At 46.5% G+C, this 24,829-nt stretch overlaps 1 protein-coding gene across 6 annotated transcripts in view; it reads left to right on the top strand.

Moving 5' to 3' along the window:
- The window catches only part of ABTB3 (ankyrin repeat and BTB domain containing 3), a 473,097-nt gene that overhangs the window by 382,903 nt on the left and 65,365 nt on the right, over positions 1-24,829 (top strand). For 5 of the 6 annotated variants that reach the window (XM_070453999.1, XM_070454000.1, XM_070453997.1 and 2 more), the window contains one exon: positions 14,313-14,465. In XM_070453999.1, coding sequence (XP_070310100.1) covers positions 14,313-14,465 — 153 coding nt within the window. Of the gene's footprint in view, positions 1-13,798; positions 14,155-14,312; positions 14,466-24,829 lie in introns of those variants that run through there. The other variant, XM_070454001.1, reaches the window with a different exon arrangement.

Genomic DNA, 24,829 nt, shown 5'->3' with positions numbered 1-24,829 from the left:
AATGTTCAGTGACTGAGTCAGTGCCACACTGGTCTTTGGAGGAGCCATATAAAAATAGCCAAGTTGGAGGACTTTGGATTCTGGCAGATGTGGGATCAAATCCCAGCTCTGCGCCAATACTTGTGGTATCCTATAGGTTACTGAGTCTTGCAAAGCCTCAGTTTGCTCATCTGTAAATAGGGGTGATAATCATAATTACCTTCCAAGGTTGTTTCTGTAATTCAATGAAGTAATATACATTTAAGCTTTTTGCACAGAGTCTGGCCCATTGTAAGCACTCCAGTCGATGCTATTAAAATCCTAATAATGATTATAATGATGTAGACCTTGATAATAGGAAGAAAAACTGAGTCCAAAATTAGGTTGCGTAATATCTGCTGTAGCCCTTTTTCCACTTCCCCATTCACCAGGATTCTTGTCTGGAATTATACTGAACTGAAGGATATTCCTTAGAACCGCACCATCCAGTAAGGTGGGCACTAACCACTTGTGACTAGCAGATGGTGGTTCAGTTGGTAGAGAATCCACCTGCATTGCAGGAGACCTGAGTTTAATCCCTGGGTTAGGAAGATCCCCTGGAGAAGGAAATGGCAACGTGCTCCAGTATTCTTGCCTGGAAAATTCCATGAACAGATAAGCCTGGCAGGCTAAAAGTCCATAGGGTCGCAAGAGTTGGACACGACTTACTGACTAAACTACCCAAAGTGAAATCAATTAAAATTGAATAAAATGAGAATTTAGCTACTCAGTCGCAGTAGCCACATTTCAAGTGTTCAGTAGCCACAGCAGCTTGTGGCCATTGTGTTGGACAGCATAGATTCAGAGCACTTCCATCATAGCAAAAAGTTCTGTTGGAAGGTGCCTTCCCCAGCTTCCTTGTGGCAGTATGTTATTGATTTATTTATTTCAAAATATTATGCTGTTACTCTAGGTCTCTGGTCCCTTAACTCTACCGTGAGTGCACGCGAGGCCCGCAAAACCCCAAGGACATACAAGTCACGTGGTCAGTTAGTGGCAGAGCCTGCTCTAAAGCATGTTCCTAACTCAAGGCATGAGTCATTCCGTGGAGGCCTGGGGAATTAGCTGTCTTCAGTCTGTGATTTGATGAGTAGGGTTTTGATTGATCAGGGCTGGAGTATGAATTTAATCCATCCTGTCAGACTGCCAAGTGCAGGGTAATGTGAGTTCAAGGGGTTTATTACAAGAGAGCTGGAATATCACTTTCTCAAAGCTGCAGCCCAGTGGCAAGGACACATAGGGGAACCTCCAGACTATGCCCGGCCTCACCTTTAGCTCCTCTTTTGTTGTATTAAAAGAAAGATTCTACGTGGTGTGTTAAAAAGTGATCTGTTAATGGAGTATTATTCAGCCAAGAGAAAATAAAAAGAAAATCCTGACATAAGTGACAGCGTGGATGGGCCTTGAGGACATCATGCTAAGTGAAATAAGTCAGACAAAGACGAATACTGTATGATCTCACTTATAAGTGGAATCTGGAAAACCTGGACTCAGAGAAGCAGAGAGTAGAGAGGTGGATGCCAGTGGCAACAGGTAGGGGAGTTGGGGAGATGTTGGCCAAAGGACCCAAACCTCCAGTCATAAGAGGAATAAATTCTGAGGATCTAATAATATACCGCATGGTGACTGTAGTTAATAATATTTTATTATGCACTTGAAAGTTGCTAAGTGAGTAGATTTTAAAAGTTCTCACCTCAAAGACAGAGTGGTAATTATGTGAGGTGAGGGAGGTGTTAACTAACCCTACCATGGTGATTATAATATACGTGCATCAAAGTGTCATCCTGTACACCCCACACTTACATTCTGGTATGCGTCAACTCTAACTCAATAATGTTGAGGGAAAATAGCTAAAATTCCTTACAAGAGAACTTTTGCAAGGATGAAGTCTTTGAGATACATTTCTATCTCCAAGAATATCTGTATTGTGATTTTTGTGATTTTTGTGGGTTAATTATGACAAGCTCAAAGCCACTGTCAGTAAAATTTCCTGAGGCTGATGAACAAAATCAACTTCCTATGACATAGTTTACACTTTAAAATGAATAAACAATTCTCTGTAACAAATGCTTTAGTAAATGTAGTTTCTAGGAACAAATGTTAATACCATCTCAAGGTTACAAATTCATAGTCTTTAAAAGATAACTATTAAAAAAATGTTTATCTTTTTTTGCTAAACAGAAAGAAACTCAAATCCATGGTGACAAAAATAAAGGAAAAGCAGAGATTTAATGTACATGTTATGGGAGCTGATATGAGTGTCACTTAGAAATAGATTTGGCTGTCAGTGACAGAAAACTCAAATAGCAGGTGTTTAAACAAGATAGATGTTTATTTCTCATATAAACCAAGTCTGGAATTAAGAATCTAGGGCAGGTGTGGCCACTTAATCAATCATCCTTCTATCATTGTGCTGTGCCATGTCACTTTTACCTCACAGTTCAGTTTGGCTGCTTGAACAACAGCCATTCTGTCTACATTCTTGCCAGCAGAATGGAAAAAGACCAGAAAAAGTTGGGCCTCTTCTATTTGGGAACGTTCCTAAAAGTATCACAAGAAACTTCTGCTTATATCTTTGTATGAACCAGTCTCCTAGCTGAAAGGGAGGCTGAAAAATGTAAGCTAGGTGGTCATGAGCCCACGTGGAGATTGGGGGTCTTATTACAAAGCAAAAAGAAGATACATATAAAGTGAGAGCCAGCAATCTCAGCCAGAATATAAAAAACTCCCCACTCTCTTTCTAAACAGTTTTGGTGAACCCGTTGTTTTGCATTCTCAGAGTGAATATTTTTGCCAACCCATTTTTTATACTTCTTTTCAAGTGTTTCTCTGATTTTGTGTTTTTCAACTGCAATTCAAGTATTAGGAGTTTACAGTTTTAGTCCAGAAGTTACAAGGCCCTGGGTGGTTCGTCCCTTGCCTCTCTCCAGGGCTGCCTCCTACCATCCACCTCACTCCACCACTCCCGTCCTTGTCAGCTCCAGCCTGTGTGTGCTGTAGCCTCTGCCTGCAAATGGCAGAACGCAGAGTTACTAGCCTCAACTCCGGGTCTGTCTGCCTGTACTGCCGCTTATAACTGTGTGCCCTTAGGCAAGTTATATAACCTCTCTGCTCCCTTTCATGCTCAGAACCATGCTTAGCATAAAATGGGCCCTTAATTTCTGTTCTTTCAAGCCACCAAGTTTGTGCTGGTTTGTTAAATCAGCCACAGGAAACACAGGAATATGCATCTCATTCGGTTCCCAGATAATTTGGAGCTCCCTCTGCCAAAGACGGAAAACTAGACCAAGGACCTAGATTGAAATTCAGGAGAACTGTGAATTTTGCACTCGCCAGCATTTCTACTCCTCTCCGGTTCAAATTGTGAGAGACATGTTGAGCACTTAAATGCTGATGAGAAAGTCCAGAGATGAGGTGGAGGTTGAGCTGTGGGACTGTGGGGAGAGAAGTGATGGAGTCACGTGCCCAGGGAAGTGGGGGGTGGGGAGGGGTGGAGGAGTCCTTCCTCTCCAGGGTGGGAGGGAAGATGAAGACTAGGGGAGGCAGCTGTTTGTTGGCAGCTGGGAGTTGAGGAGATTATTATAATTTGTGTACCATTTTTGCTCTGTCTGAACCTGCTTGAACCTCAGAACTGTATCCATGACCCCCCAGCCCTCTAAATCACCTTCTTCAGAATGTGTGACAGGAAAGACAAAGAAGGTCGGGTCAACACTCACATGTACCTGCTGGCATTATTAGCAAACATCACCTCCTCACCAGTGCCCCCTTGGCACTTGCCCCATTTCAGGGCATTTGTATAATTACCCATTGGTGGCGTGGACTTTCACATAGCAAAGGACTTGTGCTTTGGTACTGAATGGCTTGCTCTTCCGTAAAAGCGTTGGCCTTACCCTACCCATGATTCCTTTGTCTCATTTCCCAAGAGGTGTGGCCGCACACTTGTGAATGCTAGGACATGGTCCTCTGTGATCCAGCCCTCAGCTTCCTCCCTGCCTCTGCCAGTTGTGCATGAGGCTGAAGGGGGCGGGATGCATGTAGACAGAGGAGGCTACCTCTCTGCAGACAATTAAGTCCCATGGCACCCACTGCAGCTGTGTATGAGGCAGAGTTTTCCAGAGAAACAGAACCAGTAGGATATGTGTATGATCCACTCAGGGAAGATTCAAGGCTGCAGCTCAGATGTGAAGGCAGTGAGCTGGCAGAGTCCCTATTCTTCGGAAGAGATCAGTCTTTCTTTTTCTTCAGGCCTCCAACTGATTGATGAGGCCTACCCATCTTGTGGTTGTTATTGCTGTTCAGTCGCTAAGCTGTGTCCGGCCTTTTGCGACCCCTGTTGACTGCAGCCCACCAGGCTTCCCTGTCCTTCACTGTCCCCCAGGGTTTGCTCAGACTCATGTTCATTGAGTTGATGATGCCATCCAAGCATCTCATCTTCTGTGGACCCCTTCTTCTCCTGCCCTCAGTCTTTCCCAGCATCAGGGTCTTTTCCAATGAGTCGGCTCTTCACATCAAGTGGCCAAAGGATTGGAGCTTCAGCTCTAGCATCAGTATTTCCAATGAAGATTCAAGGGTTGATTTCCTTTAGGATTGACTGGTTTGATCTCCTTGCAGTCCAAGGGACTCTCAAGAGTCTTCTCTAGCACAACAGTTTGAAAGCAACAGTTCTTTGGTGCTCAGCCTTCTTTATGGTCCAACTCTCACATCTGTATAGGACCACTAAAACCACCATAGCTTTGACAATAAGGACCTTTGAGGTCAAAGTGGTATCTCTGTTTTTTAATACGCTGTCTAGGTTTGTCATAACTTTTCTTCTAATGTCTTTTGTGGAAGATAAATTGCTTTACTCAAAGTCCACAGATTTAATTGTTAATCTCATCTAAAAAATACTTTCAATATCCAGCAACATCCAGACTACATATCTGGGTAATATGTGTTTGACCATATATCTGGGTAGCTGTGACCCAGCCAAGTTGACACATAAAATTAACCACCACAAAGTATATATATATTTTTAAGTTTTATTGGAATACAGTTGATTTACAATGTTGTGTTAATTTCAGTGAAGAGATTCAATTATACATATACATATATTCATTCTTTTTCAGATTCTTTTCTCATATAGGTTATCCGAATATTGAGTAGAGTGCCCTGTGCGGTACAGTAAGTCCTTGTTAGTTACCTGTTCTATATATAGTAGTACATATGCTCCTGATTTATTCCTACTCCTGACATTTCCCCTTTGGTAAACATAAGTTTGTTTTCTATGTCTGTGAGTCTATTCCTGTTTTGTAAATAAGTGCATTTGTTTCATTTTTTTTAGATTTCACAGGTAAACAGTATCATATGATATTTGTCTTTCTCTGGCTTCAGTATGATAATCTCTAGGTCCATCCATGTTGCTGTAAAAGGCATTATGTCATTCTTTTTATGGCTGAGTAATATTCCATTATGTATATATAATGGAATATATAACTTTCCATATAATATATATAGTAATATTCCATTATATGTGTGTGTGTGTGTGTGTGTGTGTATAATGAACACTAGGGTATATTTTTTAGTTATGGTTTTCTCCAAATGTATGCCCAGGAGTGAGATTGCTGGATCATATAGTAGTTCCAGTTTTAGATTTTTAGGAACCTCCATACTGTTCTCCATAGTGGCTATGCTAAGTTGCTGCTAAGTCGCTTCAGTCGTGTCTGACTCTGTGTGATCCCATAGACAGCAGCCCACCAGGCTCCCCCGTCCCTGGGATTCTCCAGGCAAGAACACAAGAGTGGTCTGCCATTTCCTTCTCCCCATAGTGGCTATACCAGTTTACATTCTCACGAACAGTGTAGGAAGGTCCGCTTTTCTCCACACTATAGCATTTACTGTTGGTAGATTTTTTTGATGGTGGCCATTCTGACCACTAAGTTGATTCTTCACTGTAGTTTTGATTTGCATTTCCCTGATAATCAATGATGTTGAGCATATTTTCACATGCTTTTTTGGTCATCTGTGTTGTCTTCTTTGGAGAAATGTCTATTTAGGTATCTTTGGAGATAGTGTCTATTTAGATATAACCATCGCCAAGTGTATTTTTTGAGTATTTACATTCTCAAGATGATGCTAAATGCAATCATGAATCTAAAATACCTATCAGACAATAAGATGGGTGCTTGGTTCAGAGCAAACTCCCCAAGACTGAAAGATGATATTTTGTAAGATTGTTGGGAAACTGAAGGAGAATCCTGGTGGGAGGCAGAACCCACCTCCCCTGATAAAAGCTGAAACTTGCTCTCCCAACCTCCCCCACAGCCTGGGGCAGGCTTGTGACCCAGGTTTAGCCAATCCAATAGAGCACACACAACACCCTCCCCCAGCTTTAGTCGGGAGATCCAGGTACAAACAAGCTCCTTCTGTGTTGTTGTCTCCTGGGCCTCTCATCCCTCTTGTGGCGCTCACCCTCCTGGCCTCACCTTCTCCCCCTTAAACATGATAACACAATTCACCATTTCTGATTTCTGGCTTGAGTCATAATACTCCCTAGGGCCTGGTTATTTAAGTGTGGTCCATGGATTGGTGGCTGAATCATTGCCAGAGAGTTTGGTAGATATGCAGAATCTTGGGCCCTACCCCAGACCTACTGAATCCAAATCTTCATTTTAAAAAGGTCCTAGATATTCATATGCACACTAATATTCAAGAAGCTCTGCTGTAGCCCACACTCTTGGCTCCTCCCTCTCCAGGCTGTCTGCAGGAACCACCCCCTTGGGCAAGCCCACTGTACTTTGCATAGTAGGGCTGTCACTATAGTAACCAGCCATGGCCACCTCTGACCTTTGTCATCATCTTCCTAGCTTTGGTCTCACCACTACAGTGAGATCACAGTGAATATTGCTATAGAAACCAGCCCTGGATATTGTCTAGTATCAGTTCTGATGCTTGTCCTTCATTCCCTGTGTCCCTGAAATTATAAGCCTCCCAAACCACAGTCAAACATCTAAATTCTTCTCCAGCCTAAGAAAGCTCAATAAATAACAAATATGAAAAGTCAGGGCCACACGATTTATAAAGAAAGGCATAGCAACTGCAGAGATTTGCTTCAGTTTGAAAAAAGACGGGAACATCGCTCTATGTACCAAGGCCTTTTCCTCCATCCAGCAGGGAGAAGGCTGAGTGATGCTACAAACAATGCTGATGATGCTGACGATGATGACAGCTACTGCTTGAGAGCACTTTCTTGGTACCAGGCGCGGGCTGCATGCACATCATCCCAGGCAGTCCTCACAATAACCCTCTGTGCTAGTTTCCCGTGGCTGCTTTAAGAAAAGAAAAAAAAGACTAGTATAAACATGGAGGTTCAAAACAACACAGATTGATTATCTTACAGTCTAGGGGTCACAAATACAAAATCAGTTTCACTAAATGTCAGCAGGGCTGCCTCCTTCTGGAGTCTCCAGGGGAAAATCTGTTTCCTTGCTTTTTCCAGCATCTGGAGGCCATCTGTGTTCCTTAACTCCTGGTCCCTTTCCTGTATCAGTCCAACTTTTTGCTTCTGTCGTCACATCTACTCCCTCCTTTGACCTTCTTTTTTTTTTTTTTTTTTTTTTCCGGACTGTTCCAGGTATTAGTTGCAGCACCACGAGGGATCTTTTAGCTTCGGCATTCAAACTCTTAGTTGTGACATGTGAGATCTGGTTCTCTGACCAGGGACCAGTCCCAAACCCCCTGCATTGGGAGCGCAGAGTCTTAGCCACTGAACCACCAGGGAAGTCTCACCTTTGACTGTCTCACTTCCCTCTCCTAAGTTCCCTTGTGATTTCATTTTGGGCCCACCTGGGTAGTTGAGGCTTGTCTTCCCTGCTTAAAATCCTTAATTTAATCTCATGTGCAGGCTCTGTTTTATCAAATAACCTTGGCAGGTTCTGGGGATGAGGTTGTGGACATTCAGCGGGGCGACATTATTAGAGCAACCACACCCTTTGAAGTAGGTATTGTTATTATCCCCACTTTCCCAGTAAGAGGATCAAGGCATGACCATTGGAATACAGTGAGTCCTCCATATTTGTAAGGTCCACATCCACAGTTGGTTGAATCTACGGATGCAGAGCCTGTGGCACAGAGTGCCCACTGTTCTATGCCATTTTATATAAAGGATTTGAGAATTTTGGTACCAATGAGGTTCCTGAAACAAATTCCCCTTGGATACCAAGGGACAACTATTCTTTGTTCAAGGTCACTCAGTTTGAGGGTGGAGCTGGAATCCAGCTCTCACTCAGCCTGTCTCCAAAGCTCAAACCTCTGACCTCTGCATGGTACAGCCTCCAAATGGCTTTGAACTCATCTTCCGTTGTCACTAGGAAATTAATGAAACCAGCAGCTCTTTAAAGAATCAGCTTCCAATGGAAGTTCCTCCACCGCAGACTAAAATCTCAAGAGCTGAACAAAATTTAAGTCAAACCACAGGCATTTTCATCTGCTGGGGCTTCTATAACAAATTAACCCAAACTGGGTGGCTTGAACAAAAGAAATGTATCTTTTTGCAGTGCTGAAGACTGGTCAGCAGGTGTGGTCTTTTCCAAGACCTCCCTCCCTGGCTTATAGACAACTGCCCTCACTGCATCTTTCACATCGGTGCCCTTTTGTGTCTCTCCACGTGTCCCAGTCTCCTCATCTCATAAGGGCACTTATAAGTCACACTGAATTAGGGCCCACTCCAATGGCCTTATTTTAATACCATTACATTTTGAGGTTCTGGCATGTAGGGCTTTGATGCATGAATTTGGGGCTGATATAATTCAGCCCATATCAACAAGAACTGCTCTGACCTCAGGAACAAGGCAGTTCAGACCTCTGAGATGATTCCAGAGCCCTCTGGACACCCTCCCAGCTTTAATATTTGGTTCACATTCTCCACCCTCTGGTCTCCAAACTCACCTGCAGTTACCCTGTCAATACCCTGGCTTAGTCTCCTGGGACTGCTGGGACAAATTACCACAAACCTGGTGGGTTAAAACAATACATACTCATTCTCACAGTTCTAGAGGTCAGTAGTCCAAAATCAATTTCACTGGCCAAAACCAAATTGTCAGCAGGTCTGCTATCTTCTGGAATCTCTGAGGGAAGACTCCATTTGCTCACCTTTTCCGGCTTCTAAAGCTGCATTCCTTGCATTCCTTGGCTTGTGGTTCCTTTCATCTCAACCCAACAGCAGAGCATCTTGCTTCAGTATCACCTGTACTGAGTCTCCCTATTTCCCTCTTCTAAGGACCCATGCAATTGTATTTAGGACCTACCCGGATATCCAGGCTGATCTTCTCAAGTTCCCTAACTGGACCACATCTTCGGACTTCCTTGTGCTATCAGTATTCACAGGTTTGTGGGAATATGACCTGATATCTTTGAAGGCCATTATCCACAGTGATTCTGCCTCACATGTGTCCTGGCCACTGCATCTGTCCTGCAGGGCCAAATAGGACATGATTCACGTGAAGGCCCCTTGGTTGAGCTGTAACGGTCTTTTCTGCCTCGGGGCCTTTGCGCAGCCTGTTACTGCTCTCTAAAATACCCATCTGTCTACACATTCGCATAGGGTCAGTTCCTTCACATAGTTGAGGTTTTGACTCCTCTTCAGAGAGGCCTTCCCACCACCCCACCTCAACCTGTTTATTCTTTATCCCAGCAACCTGGCACCAATCACAGTTTGCAATTGCTTTATTACTTGGTTGGTTTACGGGTTTCTTATATGTCTGTCTTCCTGTTAGACTGTTAGCTCTATGAGAACATAGATGTGTCTTGCTCGCCACTCTATCTCCAGCCCCTGGAAGCATACCTGCAATATGGGTGCACCCTAAATGATTTTTAGGGTTTGCTTTTTTAATTTTATTGAAGTGTAGTTGATTTACAGTGTTGTGCCAGTTCCAGGCACACTACAGTCTACAACAACATATTGTGTATAGTTCCCTGTGCCATACAGTAGGACCTTGTTGGCTATCTGTTTTGTATATAGTAGGGTGTAACTGTAGGCTGCCAGGCTCCTCTGTTCACAGGATTCTCCAGGCAAGAATCCTGGAGTGGGTGCCATGCCCTCTTCCAGGGACTCTTCGTGACCCAGGCATCAAACTCCCATCTCGTATGTCTCCTGCATTGGCAGGCAGGCTCTTTACCACTAGCGTCACCTGGGAAGACCATTTTAATCCTAAACCCCTAATTTATCCCTCTCTGCCTTTCCCCTTTGGTAGCCATTACTTTGTTTTCTACGACTGTGAATCTGTTTCTGTTTTGTAAACAAGTTCATTTGTATAATTTTTTAAGTTCCACATATAGAGAAGAGCATATTAATATTTGTCTTCCTCTATCTGACTTACTTCACTTAGTATGATAATCTCTAGGTCTATCTATGTTGCAGCAAATGACAATATTGCATTCTTTTTCATGGCTTAGTAATATTCCATCACCATCTTCTTTATCTATTTATCTGTCAACAGATATTTAGGTTGCTTTCATTTCTTAACTGTTGTAAGTAGGGCTGCTATGAACACTGGGATGTGTGTATCTTTTTGAATTGGCATTTTGTTATTATTTATGCCCAGGAGTGGGATCACTGGATCATATGGTAGGTAACTCAGTTTTCAGTATTTTAAGGCCATAATGACAATTTTAATGGCACTGCCCTATTTGAATTGATTGTGTTCCCCCACCCCTCTGTTCACCTCAGGCCACGTAGTCAGAGGTTATTAGATCTGGGTTGCTCTTGAATTCCCAGGGGATTTTATTTAAAATGCAGATGCCCAGGCCCCACCCAAGACCTACTGAACCAAAACTCTGGGGGTGAAATCAGAGCCTTGGCAATTTTCACACACTCCTTGCTACCCTCCCACCCCCCACACCCTACCCATCCATCTACCAGCCCCTCCCTACCCACCTCCCACACTGGGCCTTGGTTCTTAGGCTGAATCTGCTTCACTAAACCATGAGTTCCTCGGGCCTCCTCTAGGTTTTAGTCACTACACACTTCACCAACAAAGTGTTCTCTTAAAAAATGTATCAGGAGAATGCAGTCTTTTCCCCTCTTAGCATTCTCCACCCTCTCCTTAACTCAAGACCCTAGCATTCTTTCCCACCTCCAACCTCCTCCAAAAGAAACTTCACAAATAATGCTATTTTTCTTTCCCTCTGAGCAGACAAGATAAGAAGATTTTTAAATGAGTTGCTGGCAAAGAATTCATGAGCTTATAAACTATTGAGGTCAGAGTGACGAAAAGAAGGCAATGTTGAAAGGGGAGAACAAGTCCATGGAAAATTCCTGAGGCGGTGGAATCTGGGGTTCAAGGTTTCTTACTTGAATGCTTGCCACCTGTCTTGGTAGAAGTGTTATCTCGAAGGCAGTAGGGCGTCTTTCTCCCCTCTTCTGTGTCCATTGGGAGTTGACTGTGTGCCCCAGGCCTCAGCGTCTAGCGTGAAAGACAGTTGCCGAAGTGCAGTGCTACAGAGGACCCTGAGGTGTTGGGAGCTGTGGGCTGTGCTTGAGGGACTGGGCCCGAGCAAAGGAGAGGCAGGCCAGGAGTTGGGGTGCCGCCCCCGAGAAAAGAGCGCAGAAGGGCATCCTGGTTTGGTTTCAGCAGTGATGGAGTCATGGTGACGAAAATAAGTTCTGCTCACCTGAGACTGTAGAATCCAATTCAGTTTCAAGTCAGTGTGTGTTTATTGAGTGCCTGATTCGGTTTAGGTGATGGAGAGAATGGGAGAATGAGGACGACAGCCTAAGCAGCTGGCTGATCCAGGCAGAAACTCCCTGGGAACCTGCCCCACAGGTCCACAGGTTCAGAGACTTGATTTCATCTGTTTTGCCCAATGAGGAATTGATAAATCTTAGTCCGTTTCATGAGCACATTATTTATTAGGTGCTCACAGCCTGCCAGGCACCGTCCTGGGACTGGGGATGGGCTGGGTCAGTGAATCCAGCAGTCCCAGGCCCCTGTCTCATGGAGTTCACCTTCCCGGGCGGCATCTGCAAGGCTGCTAGGTCAGGCTGCTGGGGTGGCGGCCACTGCGGGAAGGGTCCGTGTCGGGAGGAGTCCCAGGAGAAATGTTTAGGGAGAGGTGGGGTTTGAATAGTGGTTGGAAGGTTAAGTAAGGTGTGGGTTTTCAAAGGATTGGAAACCTTAGAGAATGGAGCTGAGTGAGAAGGAATGAAACAACCTGCTATCGAAGGTCCATGAGCAGATGGGCCCCCTTGGGGTAACAGGTACATGCTGGGAAGTTGGACAAGTACCACATGGGGTTACTGCACATGGGCTGTGAAGTCAAATGTCTTGGGTCTGATTCCCAGCTCTCACATTTACCAAACTTGTGAGCCAGGGCATGTTACTTAACCTCAGTACACTTTATTCTCCTGATCTAGAAAATAGGCATAATCATAACTAGCTTGTAGGTTGTCCTAAGCATTTAGCTGAGATCATGAATGGGATTAACTGAGATGAATGTAACTGTTAAATCTTAACATTGGATAAACAGAAAGCATTCTAGAAAAACTGGAACCTGCCACCAGAATGGGGAGACACCTGCATACAGTGAGGGGGCTGCTGACTTGGGTAAATAAACCCTTTACTTACCACTTTCTTCTCCCACCCATGGCAGCCACGCTGGATAGAACAGCAGCTCCAGGGCTAGGGTGAGGCAAGAAAGCTGCTGGAACATGTTGACATGATCTGGCCTTCCTAAATTTTACACCCACATGCCCCACGTGCCTCAACCCAGTTGTAGCCATAATGAATGAATAGGAAACCTTTTTGATCTGCACCGTGCATTTCTCAAAGTGTGGCTCCTGGTCTACCTAAATCAATATCATAGGGGCTGCTTATGAAAATTATATTCATGAGCCCTGTGCAATCAGCATTACTGGAGACAAGGCCAGGAAATCTGCATTTACACGTACACACACTAAACCAGGTGACCCCCAGGCCCTATACCATACTTTAGAGCAGAAGCTCTTTGAGTGTGCCCCTCTAGGGCTTCCCAGATGGCAAGGTGGTAAAGAATCCGGTCTACCAATGCAGGAGACACAGGAAATGGGAGTTCTGTCCCGGGTGAGGAAGATCCCCAGAAGTGAGCAATGACAACCCACTCCAGTATTCTTGCCTGGGAAATTCCAAGGACAGAGGAGCCTAGCGAGCTACAGCCCCTAGAGTCTCAAAGAGTCAGACAAGACTGAGCACGCAGGCACCTCTAGTAGCATCAGCCTCAGCATAGACCCAGAACTCATTAGAAATGCAAATTTTTGGCCACCTCCCCTGATATTCTGAATTAGACACTCTGGGGGGTGGAGCCCAGCAATCTGCATTTTTAAGAAATTCTCCAGAGACTTCTGAGGCGCGTTATGTTCACCTGGGGGAGGTTTGAAAAACTATCAATGTCCAGCCTCATCCTAGATAAATTAAATTAGAATCCTGGGATAGGACTCGGATATCAGGGTTTCCCAAAAGCTCCCTGTCCTCAGTCCTAATACGAAGATGGAGTTTATAATAATCACTTTCAGGAACAGGAAGATGGCACAAATGTATTACACCTAGAAAGTTCAGCCAGAAGCAAGATCTCGGTTGCAGAGAGTTGGACCCCTACTGTGACCCCTTTAGCTAGTGGGGAGCCGATACTTCCCGCAGCTTGGGGGTGTGGCTAAGGCCCCAGAGCACCGCCCCCTCCTCCCCCGCACGCCGCTTGCAGCTCTGGGCTGCCCCTCCAGGTTCTCCCAGAAGACTGCTTCTTCCCAGATGCTGAAGTCTGCCGGCAGTCTGGTGCTTGAGCAGAGCTGAGGCCTGGGAGAACTTGGGAAGGATGACAGGAAGCAGCTAGCTGTGGGAAGGGAGTGCTGGAGGGCACTTTAAGATTGGGCTCACCGTGGGGAGCCCCAAGTCCTGATAACCCTAGGAGTGGATTGGATTCTCTACTAAGCACCTGACCCTCTGCTTGGTGCTTTAAGTGAGTCATCTCCTTAATGTTCCTTTGATCGCCGAGGGAGATTACACTCACAGAAGAGTCACGTCGTATCCTTTCAGCCACATTAAACCCCCATTTACAGATGAGGAAACTGAGGCCCAAAGACTCCAGAGATCCTGCCCCGAGGTCACCGGTGCGGTCCGGATGTCTCCAAAGGTTCTCTCACTTTGAATTGAGAGACAGGGTCTCCAGGGAAAAGGGGGAGGCGGGTGATAGGGAGGCGGTGGGGAAGTCTGCGATGAGCAGGGGTGGGGCTGAGCGGGCAGCCCCTGCTACTGCCGCGCTAACGCGTCTCGGTCCCTCCCCCGCCGCAGGCCCTTCCTCGTGCTGCCGCCGCTGATGGAGTGGATCCGGGTGGCCGTGGCGCACGCCGGCCACCGCCGCAGCTTCTCCATGGACAGCGACGACGTCCGCCAGGCCGCCCGGCTGCTGCTGCCCGGCGTGGACTGCGAGCCGCGCCAGCTCAGGTAGGGCGGCGGGCGGGAGATCCCGGGGCGGCGGGGCTCTGGGAGGGGGCCCTTCCTCGCACACCCAGCCCGCGTCCCCGGTGCAGGGAGCGCGGCCGCAGCGCGCGGGGGCTCCGGGCTGGTTTGCGCCCTGGGCGCTGTGCGCGGGCAGCCTTGCTGTCACGAAGATCGAGGCTTCTCGGGTTTAAAGGAGAGACGCAGGCTTGACAATAAGCAGGTCCCTCGAGTTGCAGGGACGGAGGAGGACTGGGAGCAAGGCTATGTGGGAATGCTCCTGATTCTTCGATTACAAGATACCGTGTGCCTTGATCTTGATTCTAGGCGTATTCTTTCTATTCCGTTCCCTCTCCCTCTCATCCTGCCCCTCTTCTCTCCGCCTCTTCCTTCCCCCTCCTTCTCTCCCTCCCTCTCCCGCCCTCTTCTTCCCTCTCTCCCTCTCTCTACTAGAAGTACATTATTGTCTCCCTGTAGTTTTCTAACTGAACCGTGCAGAGTAGAATTTCTGGTTGGGTCTGAGCGCGCCTGTGCTTTTTCACTTGCATGGAATGAACTGGCTCTCCTTCCATCTCTCAGACCTGCATCCAGGTCTCTCCTGCATCAAGGTGGGAATTATTCATGGACCACTCAGGGACCCCATGCAGGGGGGGCGGGGGGGACTCACTTTTATCCAAGGTGAAATGAAACCACTCACTCAGTTCAGTCAAAACCTGACTGTAAATGCAGACAATACAGAAACTCAGACATAGGTGTGTGTGCATGAGTGTATGTGCTTTCCCGACTCCCAGGTCTGTTGTCTAGGTGTCATGGACACCATTTTCAAATCCCCATTGCCCACCAGGTGAGTGTAGCCTGCCACGTGGCCTGGCTTCAGAGATTTCCACCCTTCCAGGATCTGATTGGAAGTCGTCAAGGAAGGGGCGGGTTTGCAGAAAAAAGCATAGCCCACTGAAGGCTCATGGCTGCCCCACCACCCAGGGACATGCAGGGCCCTGATGGGAGTCAGCAAGCGTTTATTGAAAGCTTACCACAAAGTGAGCACTGTCATAACTGCTTTACACAGACTAATTAATATTGAATGAAATGGGTATTATTATTATGCCCACTTTACAGACAAGGAGACTGAGGCACAGATAGATTAAGTAACATGCATAAGGTCACAAGATTTGCAAGTGGCAGAGCCAGAATGTGGATTCAGGCAGCCCATACCCCCAGACCCCATAGTTCTAACCCCTGATTTGTACTCTCCTCAGGAGGTTTCTGTCTAGACAGAATCTGTCAATGCCACCATCCCTTACACTTTGTCACCTAGAATAACAATAGGTCTCGGAGAGAGACACACGGGAGCAGCCATTTACTGAACACCCACTGTGTGGCGCATATTAATTGCAGTAGGAGCTTTGCATTCATTACTCTGATTCCTGAAGCAGCCTCCTGAGGGTAGTGTAAACTTCCCATTTTACAGACTGGGAAGTTGTTGGTGGGACAGCTTATCGGTGTAGATGTCAGGGATGTGATCCTTGTGACTCTTGCTCTGAAGCCCATCCTGTGCCCAAGAGACTCTCCTGCCTCCTGCCTCCTGTTTCGTGGGTGTGGCACCCTACCTGCAGGCTCACTCCAGCTGCCCCTGCTCACTGTCCCCAGCTCTGGGCTGGGATGACCTTGAGACTCCAGCTCTCCTCCTCGAAGCAAACCTGAGGCCGCTGGGTGGCGGGGAAAGTAGAATACTCCTTAAATCTTGCTGACAAAGTACTTCTTGTCTGTCATGCTCTCAGGAAACCTCACAGCCTAAAGGGTAGGCACCTGGGCTCCTGAGTCCGGCTGCCTGAGTCCACATTCCACCAACATGGCTAATTAGCTGTGCAACCTTGCGCAAGCTAGTTAACCATTCTGGACCTTCATTTCCCCACCTATAACATGGACATAATAATAGCACCCCCCTTCAGATATTGGTGCAAGCACAAAGCAGGATCCCAAACATAAAGGACCACACTGACAATGCCTAAAAGGAAGTAAGTACTCATGATATGGTCATTTTTAGTGAGCATTATAAGTTTCTATTATCGCTGTAGTAATAACGGAGGTTCATATCTAAGTATTGCTTTATCTTAAGATTTTCTCATGTGAACCTCAAAACAAACACTCTTGTTAACTGAACTGGGAAAATAGTGCTTCCCTGTTTTACAGAGAAAGATATCAAGGCCCAACAAGATTAGGTACCTCTTCTAACATCACACAGATGTTAAGTGACAGAGTTAGAAGTCAAACATCGAACCCAGACGCCCAGAGATATAACCAATTTTTCTGGCTCCTGAGCTGGATCTGGAGGCAGCTTGCTTGGGGGATGCTGATCACCTTCTTCCAGATGCTTCTTCTCCTTTCCTAAATCCATAGGCTGAACATGAACTCCAAGGACCACTGTCATCTGTAGGCCCCTCCCCCAGCACAGAGCTTTCACTGCACAGTCTAATGACCAGGTGTTCTGACAGTTGCACCAAGGATTTCAGTTTCAGGATTTGTCCAGTTTGACGTATCAGCCCTGCCATTCGGGATGTGAGTGTGATCACCTGCCAGGCCATGATGTACACAATGAGCAGGGAAACAAAGGAAGCCAGCTCACCTGCATCTCTAAGCTATTTTCAGGCATTTACCTCTCAGTTCTTGACTCATTTGTGCACAGGATGATGATTTGTGTCTAGGAAATATGCTAATTGGTTGTTCCAGCTAAATTTTCCTCACGTTTGGAAATCATTTTCAAAAAGAAAACTAAAATATAGTATTTAGTTAAAATTTTTCCTAAATAATAAACGTAAGATAAGTTCCATCAACTAGACTAAATTCAGTCTGATATGATCAGCCAGTTGTCGTGTAGTTTTTGAGTATTTTTCAGTCTGGGCAACATATAGATATATCTATACATATATTTTCCAATCACATTTAGTGTGATGTGAAGTAGGAATTATTGTCTCCAGTTTTCAAGGGATGGGATCAAAGAAGTATTGTTTATTTAGATAGCCAACAACAGGTACTAGACACCTGCCTTGCACTGAGTCTTCACTGTGTGCCATCCCAAATTCCACAAGGCAAACTTTATTGTCCCATTTTACAGATAGGAACACTGAGGCTAATTGCAGTTATGGGACTTGTCCAAAATCACACAGCTACTGTAAGGCAGATGAGGTGTAAGATGAAGGACTTTGCAAGTTGACTTGTCTCTCTGCTGTCCCAGACGTTCATCTTAGAAGTTGCTAGGCAGGCTCCTAGTTCTGAATCATTTGGAGCTTAACATACTGCTAAAAGTAATCAGTCTTAGAAACAGTGTTGGTAGTTTGGTATTCTAACTGATGCGGGAACTTGGGATGTGGTGTTGGCAGCTGGAGTGTCAGTGACTATTAGAACATATAATTACCTACCAGCCAGCCAAAGTTTCCTGGTGGGAGGCAGCCTGGACACCAGCCGGGACAGAGCAAGCAGAGTCAAGGATTCCCAGGTCTGACGCTAATGCTGCATTGATTTTCACAGTGACCTTGGTCAGTCCTGTGGGAGCTCTCCTTTTGTCTTTATTCTGCTACAGTAAAGCCTCACCATGGCAATCGAGTTTATACCAAAGAAACACCATTTAATGCGGCTGCAGGTTGTAAACCGACAAGGGTGACCCATTTATTCTTTCTTAATTAAAGTATCAGATCATCTTTCTTTTCTTTTTCCTATCCTTTGGGAAATGGAGAGGAGGGAAGTAAGAATAAAGGAAAGAACAAATAAATAATACCTCCTGGCAGCATTTGTACATTTTCTTATTAGGCTTTGCACATTTTCCTGTTAATAATTGGTCTTGAAACATTTCAGAAACACGAACAGTAAATGCTGCTGTTTTCCCCACATTTGTAAGAGGCACTTCTGCTCCAGAGTGAGGCTGTGTTAAAATAATGGTAGGAAAGGGTGTTCTCAAATCCTTTCGTAGCTGATAAATGACACTGACCAACAGCAGTTGGAGGTTGGAACCATGAGCTCCCTCCAGGAAATGGCTAATCTTTTTGCAAGTGTTTCTTACTTCCAAACCAGCCTTTGAGCTGTCCAGAAGGGGTAAGTTTGGGGATGGTAAGATGCTAAGAGTATCAGACTAGGACATTACAGATAGGAACTGTAAGGCTAGTTGTGGTTACGGAGCTTGTCCAAGATCACGCATTGTGTTCTTTCCTTTGCTCTTCTGTTACATTTTTCAAGCTCCTAAGGCCAAGCCCCACACTAGATGCTCTCATCTGGATCTGCTGCTTTCTAATGGGTCACCTTGGGCAGGTCGCTCTGCCCATCTCACAGGACCAGGTTCATCCCCTGTAAAGATGGGGGTGACGACTGTTTCATGGGATGGGGAACTTCACTAAGAGGTCACATATGAATTTAACAAATTTTACCACTTGGTAAAATTGGTCCGCCCCTCCTAACACTTCTTAGGTCTCTTGGGCACATTTTGAGGTTAATTTGCTGTTCATTGTTCAGTCGCCAAGCCGTGGCTGACTCTTTGCTACCCCATGAACTGCAGCACACCAGGCCTCCCTGTTCCTCACCATCTCTTGGAGTTTGCCCAAGGTTAATACATTAATAGGTTTTATTATTTGTCTAGTTTAAGTCAAACTAGCTTCTAAGACAAAGACTGTGCCCCTGAGGCATCTGAACTGAAATTCTGTTGCCTCTTACACAGCCTTATAATGACAGCTGGAAGTTCGGTTTTGTTTACCAAACACATATGGGGTGCTGATGGCCCTCCAGAACCTGGGTGGGGTCCAGGGACATCAAGTCAGGGAAAACCCAGCTGCTGCCCATCACAGAGGAAGCAGGCCTGGTGCTGCTGGAGCTGCTGGTCCTTGTTCCCATAAGCGTCTGTGGCCCCTTAAGAAGAGGATCACCTGGTTGAGGGGAATTCCAGCCCTTAGGGTCAGAAGGAAAGATGCTCTCCACCCACTCCTTCCCCAGCCTTAAGGAGCCAGGTCTTTTCCCAGCTCAGAGGACTTAAGTGCTGCTGGGGAGATGCCTACAATAAGCAATAGCAAACAGATCTGCGAGATAATCTCACAGAGTCTGAATACAAAGAAAGTGAAGTAGAGTGTGGAGGGGAGAGGCCCGGAGGAGGGAGGGGTGGGGCACCTCAGGACCTCGGAGACGGTGGGACAGCTCAGGCTCCTGCTGTCTAGGAATACTTGGTATCCTGACCGGGGACTTCTGGAGAAAATGGGGGGGGGGGGGGTGCGGGAGGGGGTACATCCAGAGCCACATCTATGCCAGCCGTTTCCCTCGGTCAACTTCGCATGGGCCCCTGAATTCAGACCTGGGTCTCCCCATTCTCTCCCTCGATCACCTGCAGAGGCCGAGCACCTGGGCCCTGCACGTGCCTCTGTGGGGCCCTGGAAGGCTCCCCAGCCTCTCAGCGTGGGAACTGCTCTCCTGTCCTCTCCTCTCCTCTCCTCTTGAGTGCCCTTGTCCTTGCCACTCCTCAGCCTCTTCAGCTGGGTTGGCCTAAAAGTGCAGGCACGGGATGCCAGTTCCTTCACCTCCAGCAGACATGAGACTGCCCTCTGGGCCCAGAGATGACCCTGTGGGAGCTGCTGCCACCCCTGCCTGAAGTCACTGCATTAGTGCCTCCTGCAAGACGGGAAGCCGCCCTCTGCCTGCTCCCAGGAGGGGCGCTTTGGGGCTCGACTGTCCTCCCCATCGGTGTCAGGGAGGAGCCACAGAGCAGGTCCAGGAGCAGAGCTGGCAAGGCGCCCTGCACTCAGCAGGCCCAAACCAGGCCCCACTGTGTGCTGGCCTACTGTGAGTTAGACTAGGAGTGGGTGGGCAAAGAGGTCAAGGGATTATGGAAAAATCTGGCAAATGCTCTACTATAAGGCAGTAAAGATCTAGATCTGAGAGCCTGAAATGCAAGAACCATTTGATGTGAATCCTGAGAATAAACAGATTTACTAGGTAGAGAAGGTAAAGCTGCGAGAGGAAGGGAGAGGGCAGAAGAAGAATTAAGTCCACACAGAGGGAACCACATATACAAAGCCCAAGGTGGGAATGTGTGTTGGAAGAAACATAAGGAATTGAAACTGAGAACACAGGTTCAACCAGCAGTGCTCTGAGCACCTCCTGTGGGCCAGACCCTGGACCAGACATTGGACACCACAGAGAAATCTTGGCTAAACTCAGCCCAGGGAGGGTCTTTTATGCCACACCAAAGAATTTTGACACTACCTTGCGGGAGGTAGGAGCCATACCAGATGGTTAAGGATGGGAGTGACAGCAGTTTGTATTTTAGAGAGAGGAGCTGAGGCAGGAAGGGGCCTGGAATAAAGGCACTCTTACAGGGATCCAGGTAAGAGATGCTGACAGCTGGACTGATGCAGAAGCAGTGGGCATGGAGAGATGGGGAAAGATGCTAGAGAAGATAAAACTTGGGGACACATGTAGGGGGTGAGGGACTGAGCATTGTTAGAAATGGCCCTGGTGTGCTGTGGAGAGAGGGGCCTGGGGTTAGTGTGGGTACCAAGTTCCAGTTTGGAAGATGAAAGAGTTCTGAAGGTGGTTGGTAGTGGTGGTTGCGTGACAATGTGAGTTACTTAATGCCACAGAACTGTACACTTAAAATGTTAAAAATAGGGACATCCATGACAGTCCAGTAGTTAAGACTCTGCGTTTCTGGTGCAAGGGGTACAGGTTCGATCACTGGTTGGGGAACTAAGATCCCACATACTGTGTGGCATGAAAAAAAAATTTGTTTGATATTAAAATTGTCAGTTTTTCTGTTACATATACTTATTACAATTTTTGAAATTAGTCCTGATGTGTTATAAAGTGAAAAGGACCATAGAGAATAGTGTATGAGATGTCGTCACCCTTGTGTGAAATACATAACTGAGTATTTTCTATATCCGTATTTAGATTGTCTCTGGAAGAGTATACATGAAACCAATAACCAGCCAAGGAGGGGAGTTAGAAAACTGGGTATATCCATTTTCTATGGCTGCTGAAACAAAGCACCACAGGCTTGGTGACTTAAAACAACAGACATTTACTGTCTCACAGTTCTGAAGGCTAGAGTCCAAAATCAAGGTGTCAGCAGGGCCGTGCTCCCTCCGAAGTATCTGGAGGGGGATCCTTCTCCTTCCAGCTTCTGGTAGCCCCGCGTTCCTAGGCTTGTGCCGGCATCACTCCAGTCTCGCCCTCCCTCTCACATGGCTGTCTTCTCTCTGTTTCTGGGTCTAAACTCCACCTTCCTGTAAACACCAGTCAAACTGGATCAGGGCCCACCCCCAGTGACTTCATGTGGGGCTTTGCCAGTGGCTCAGCGGTAAAGAATCCGCCTGCAATGCAAGAGATGAGGGTTTGATCCCTGGGTCGGGAAGATCCCCTGGAGAAGGGCATGGCAACCCACTCCAGTGTTCTTGCCTGGAGAATCCCATGGACAGAGGAGCCTGGTGGGCTGTAGTCCATGGGGTCACAAGGACATGACTTAGTGACTAAACAACGACAATCACCTCATCTAACTTGACTGTATCTGCAAAGACTCTATTTCTAAATCAAATTACCTTCACTTCATAGTTGTCGGGTAGGATACTTAGGATTTCAGCATATCTCTGGGGGAGGCGGGGGGAGACCTAATTGAGCCCATCCTATGGGGGAGCCAGAAATGGGAGGGAAATTTACTCCACTGTTGTGTGTGGTAGCATGTGCATGTGATAACTCTTTCCCCTCCAAAAACTTTTATATTAGAGTTTGACTCAGGTTTCCGGGGAGTGTGTAGCTAAGGATGCTATTAAAAAATACAGGACACAGACAATGTCAGAGAAGTAACGGGTTCAGTTTTGAAAATGCTGAGTGCCAGATGCTGCCCACTTGGTTGTCCATGGAAATGAGAGTCTGTGTCAAGCTCCTCCATCAGAGGAAGCTTGCCAGGGAATTAAGTGCTCATGTTGTCATCTAGTTAGAGAAGGAGCCGAGCAGAGTGGCTAGGAGTACAGGCCTGCAGCCAGACTGCCTGGGTTCAAATCCTGGCTCCACTTCTTAGTCTCTGTGTGACCTTAAGCAAGTTATGCACTTCTCTGGGCTTCAATTTCTGTATCTATAAAATAGGAACCATAATATTCCCACTCTTTCTCAGAATTAAGTAAAATGATATAACTGAACCATTTAACACCACATAGGAAGTAAACTGGGCTTCCCTGGAGGCTCAGCAGTAAAGAATCTGCCTGCAGTGCAGGAGGCATGGGAGACACGGTTCCATTCCTGGGTCTGGAAGATTCCCTGGAGAAGGAAATGGCAACCCACTTGAGTATTCTTGCCGGGAAAATCCCATGGACAGAGGAGCCCGGTGGGTTACAGTCCATAGAATCGCAATGAGTCAGACATGGCTGAGTGACTGAACACACACACACAGCAGGTAAATCATGTAGCATACTCGTGTCACAGAAGATGCACATTAAAAATTAGTGAATATCCTTGCTCCCCCACTGGGGACCAAGGAGGTCAGCTTCTCCCGATTGCCAAACACAACAGCCTCAACTTCCTCTAAGAGAGACGAGGAATAAATATCCTGAAGCGATGTGCTAGTGTGCCAACAAGGGATGTGGTTTGTAGCCCAGGCTGAAGGCAGGTGTGTCTGGGCCCTTCTTCTCTAGCGGCTCAGTCCCCGCTCCAGGTGCAGGAAGAAAACTGATTGGGGCTGGCTGGCTTGGGGGCCACTGTCCCCACCTCAGTGATTTCCGAGTTCCTTGGGATACTCAGGTTCTATATTTTCTCTGAAGTGTGGGATTTTTGAAGACCATCATTGGATGGTATCCTGGAACTTTGACCAAAGTGGTTGATTGTCCATTCCCAGCTGTACTTGCAGCCTTAGATGAAGTCACTAGCAGGAAATGACAACAGAAAGGAAGACGTATAGAGAACAAATATGGCCCTTCATTGATGGGGTCTTGTCCCAAGTGGGCAGAGATTAGGAAAGGGGGGCACAGAATACTCCAGAAGAAAGAGTCATAGCTCAGCCTTTATCTCAAAGAGTAGTTTCTTTCTCTCTTTAGGGCTGGGCCAGAAACCTGTTTCCTTGATTGCAGGGCCTGCCACAGAACATGGCACATATTTGGAGCCCAGTAAATACTTGTTGAACGAATGAATGATACAAAGGGCTATTACCAAGTGTGTTGCTGATACTAGATGTGACAGACAGGACTTTTCCTATCTAATTCAGATGCAAAATGGCTTCAACATGGAGACAGCGGTAGACAGGTGAGATTCAGGCAGGGAACTCAGAAGAAAGGTCTTAACTGAGATGCTTTTGGGAGGCACGCTGGCAGACCGGTGGCCACTGAAGTCATGGGTGGGCCTGAAGCCCAGGAAAAGGGCCAATGAAGAGGCGTCATCACGAGGCAAAAGACTAGGGCTCCCAGGTCTGAGAAAAGCCTGAAGAAAGTGGTAGCAGGTATAGGAAACTGAGATGGGGAGGGGTTGCCAGCATCCAAGGCTATTCACAGGCAGAGAAGATGCAGACCAAAAGGAGGCAACTTGACTGGCAGTGCGGGAGACACCAGTGCCCGTAGCAGCAGTTTCAACAGCCCAGTGTGGGCAGAAACCAGATTGCAACAGCAGACAGTTTGCCAACACTTGGAATTTGTTCTGAGCTTCCAAAGTGTTGAAAGTAAAACAAACACATTTGGTGCTTACAGAAAGGCAGAAAACTAAATCTTAAATGGTATTTGGGGCTCACGTCCAAATGGGCCTTCAGATTCAGTCCGGAAGTTTGAGAGTATGTAGTTTGCCACATGGGATTTGACTTCCTAGGAACAGGGTTTTTTTTGGGGGGAGGGGGGGCCCCCTCTTGAGTCTGTTAAATTTCTGTCCAAGATGCTTATTTTCTCATCTGCGAGCAAACCTCCCAAACTCTAGGTGAAAATGTTAGTTACATAGGAGTGTTAACTTCCCTTAGCAATGAGCCAGCCAACCAGTACTTACCACACTGCCATATCCTTATACAAAGTCCTTCATATAACGTCATGACAATGGTGCTCTGGGTAATGGTGAAGGAGCAGGCCCCATCCTTCAGAAAGTTTGTAGTCAACCCAGCGATTAGAGCCCATGTGCCGTTTTTCCAAAGTGAACTTGTCTTTTTTATCAGCTCATGAAATCACCCTATGACAGATGAAGAACCACCAGACTGAGTGATCTCCAAAGTCTTTTCTAGCTCTGTGGGTTATTCAGTTTTGTGGTCTGATGTTCTGTGTGTAAATGGTGTGACACTTTTCCCCGTGGGGGAAACTGAGGTGTGCTGAGGGTGAAAGAATGAGCGGAGCTTCAGCCCACATCTCCTGTATTGCACAGGATGACAGAGGGAACTCACT

Source organism: Odocoileus virginianus, chromosome 23 (genome assembly GCF_023699985.2).
Source record: "Odocoileus virginianus isolate 20LAN1187 ecotype Illinois chromosome 23, Ovbor_1.2, whole genome shotgun sequence".
In the NCBI taxonomy this organism is placed as follows: Eukaryota; Metazoa; Chordata; class Mammalia; order Artiodactyla; family Cervidae; genus Odocoileus; species Odocoileus virginianus.
Note: the sequence above shows the minus strand (reverse complement) of the source record. Positions and strands in the feature narration are given on the sequence as shown.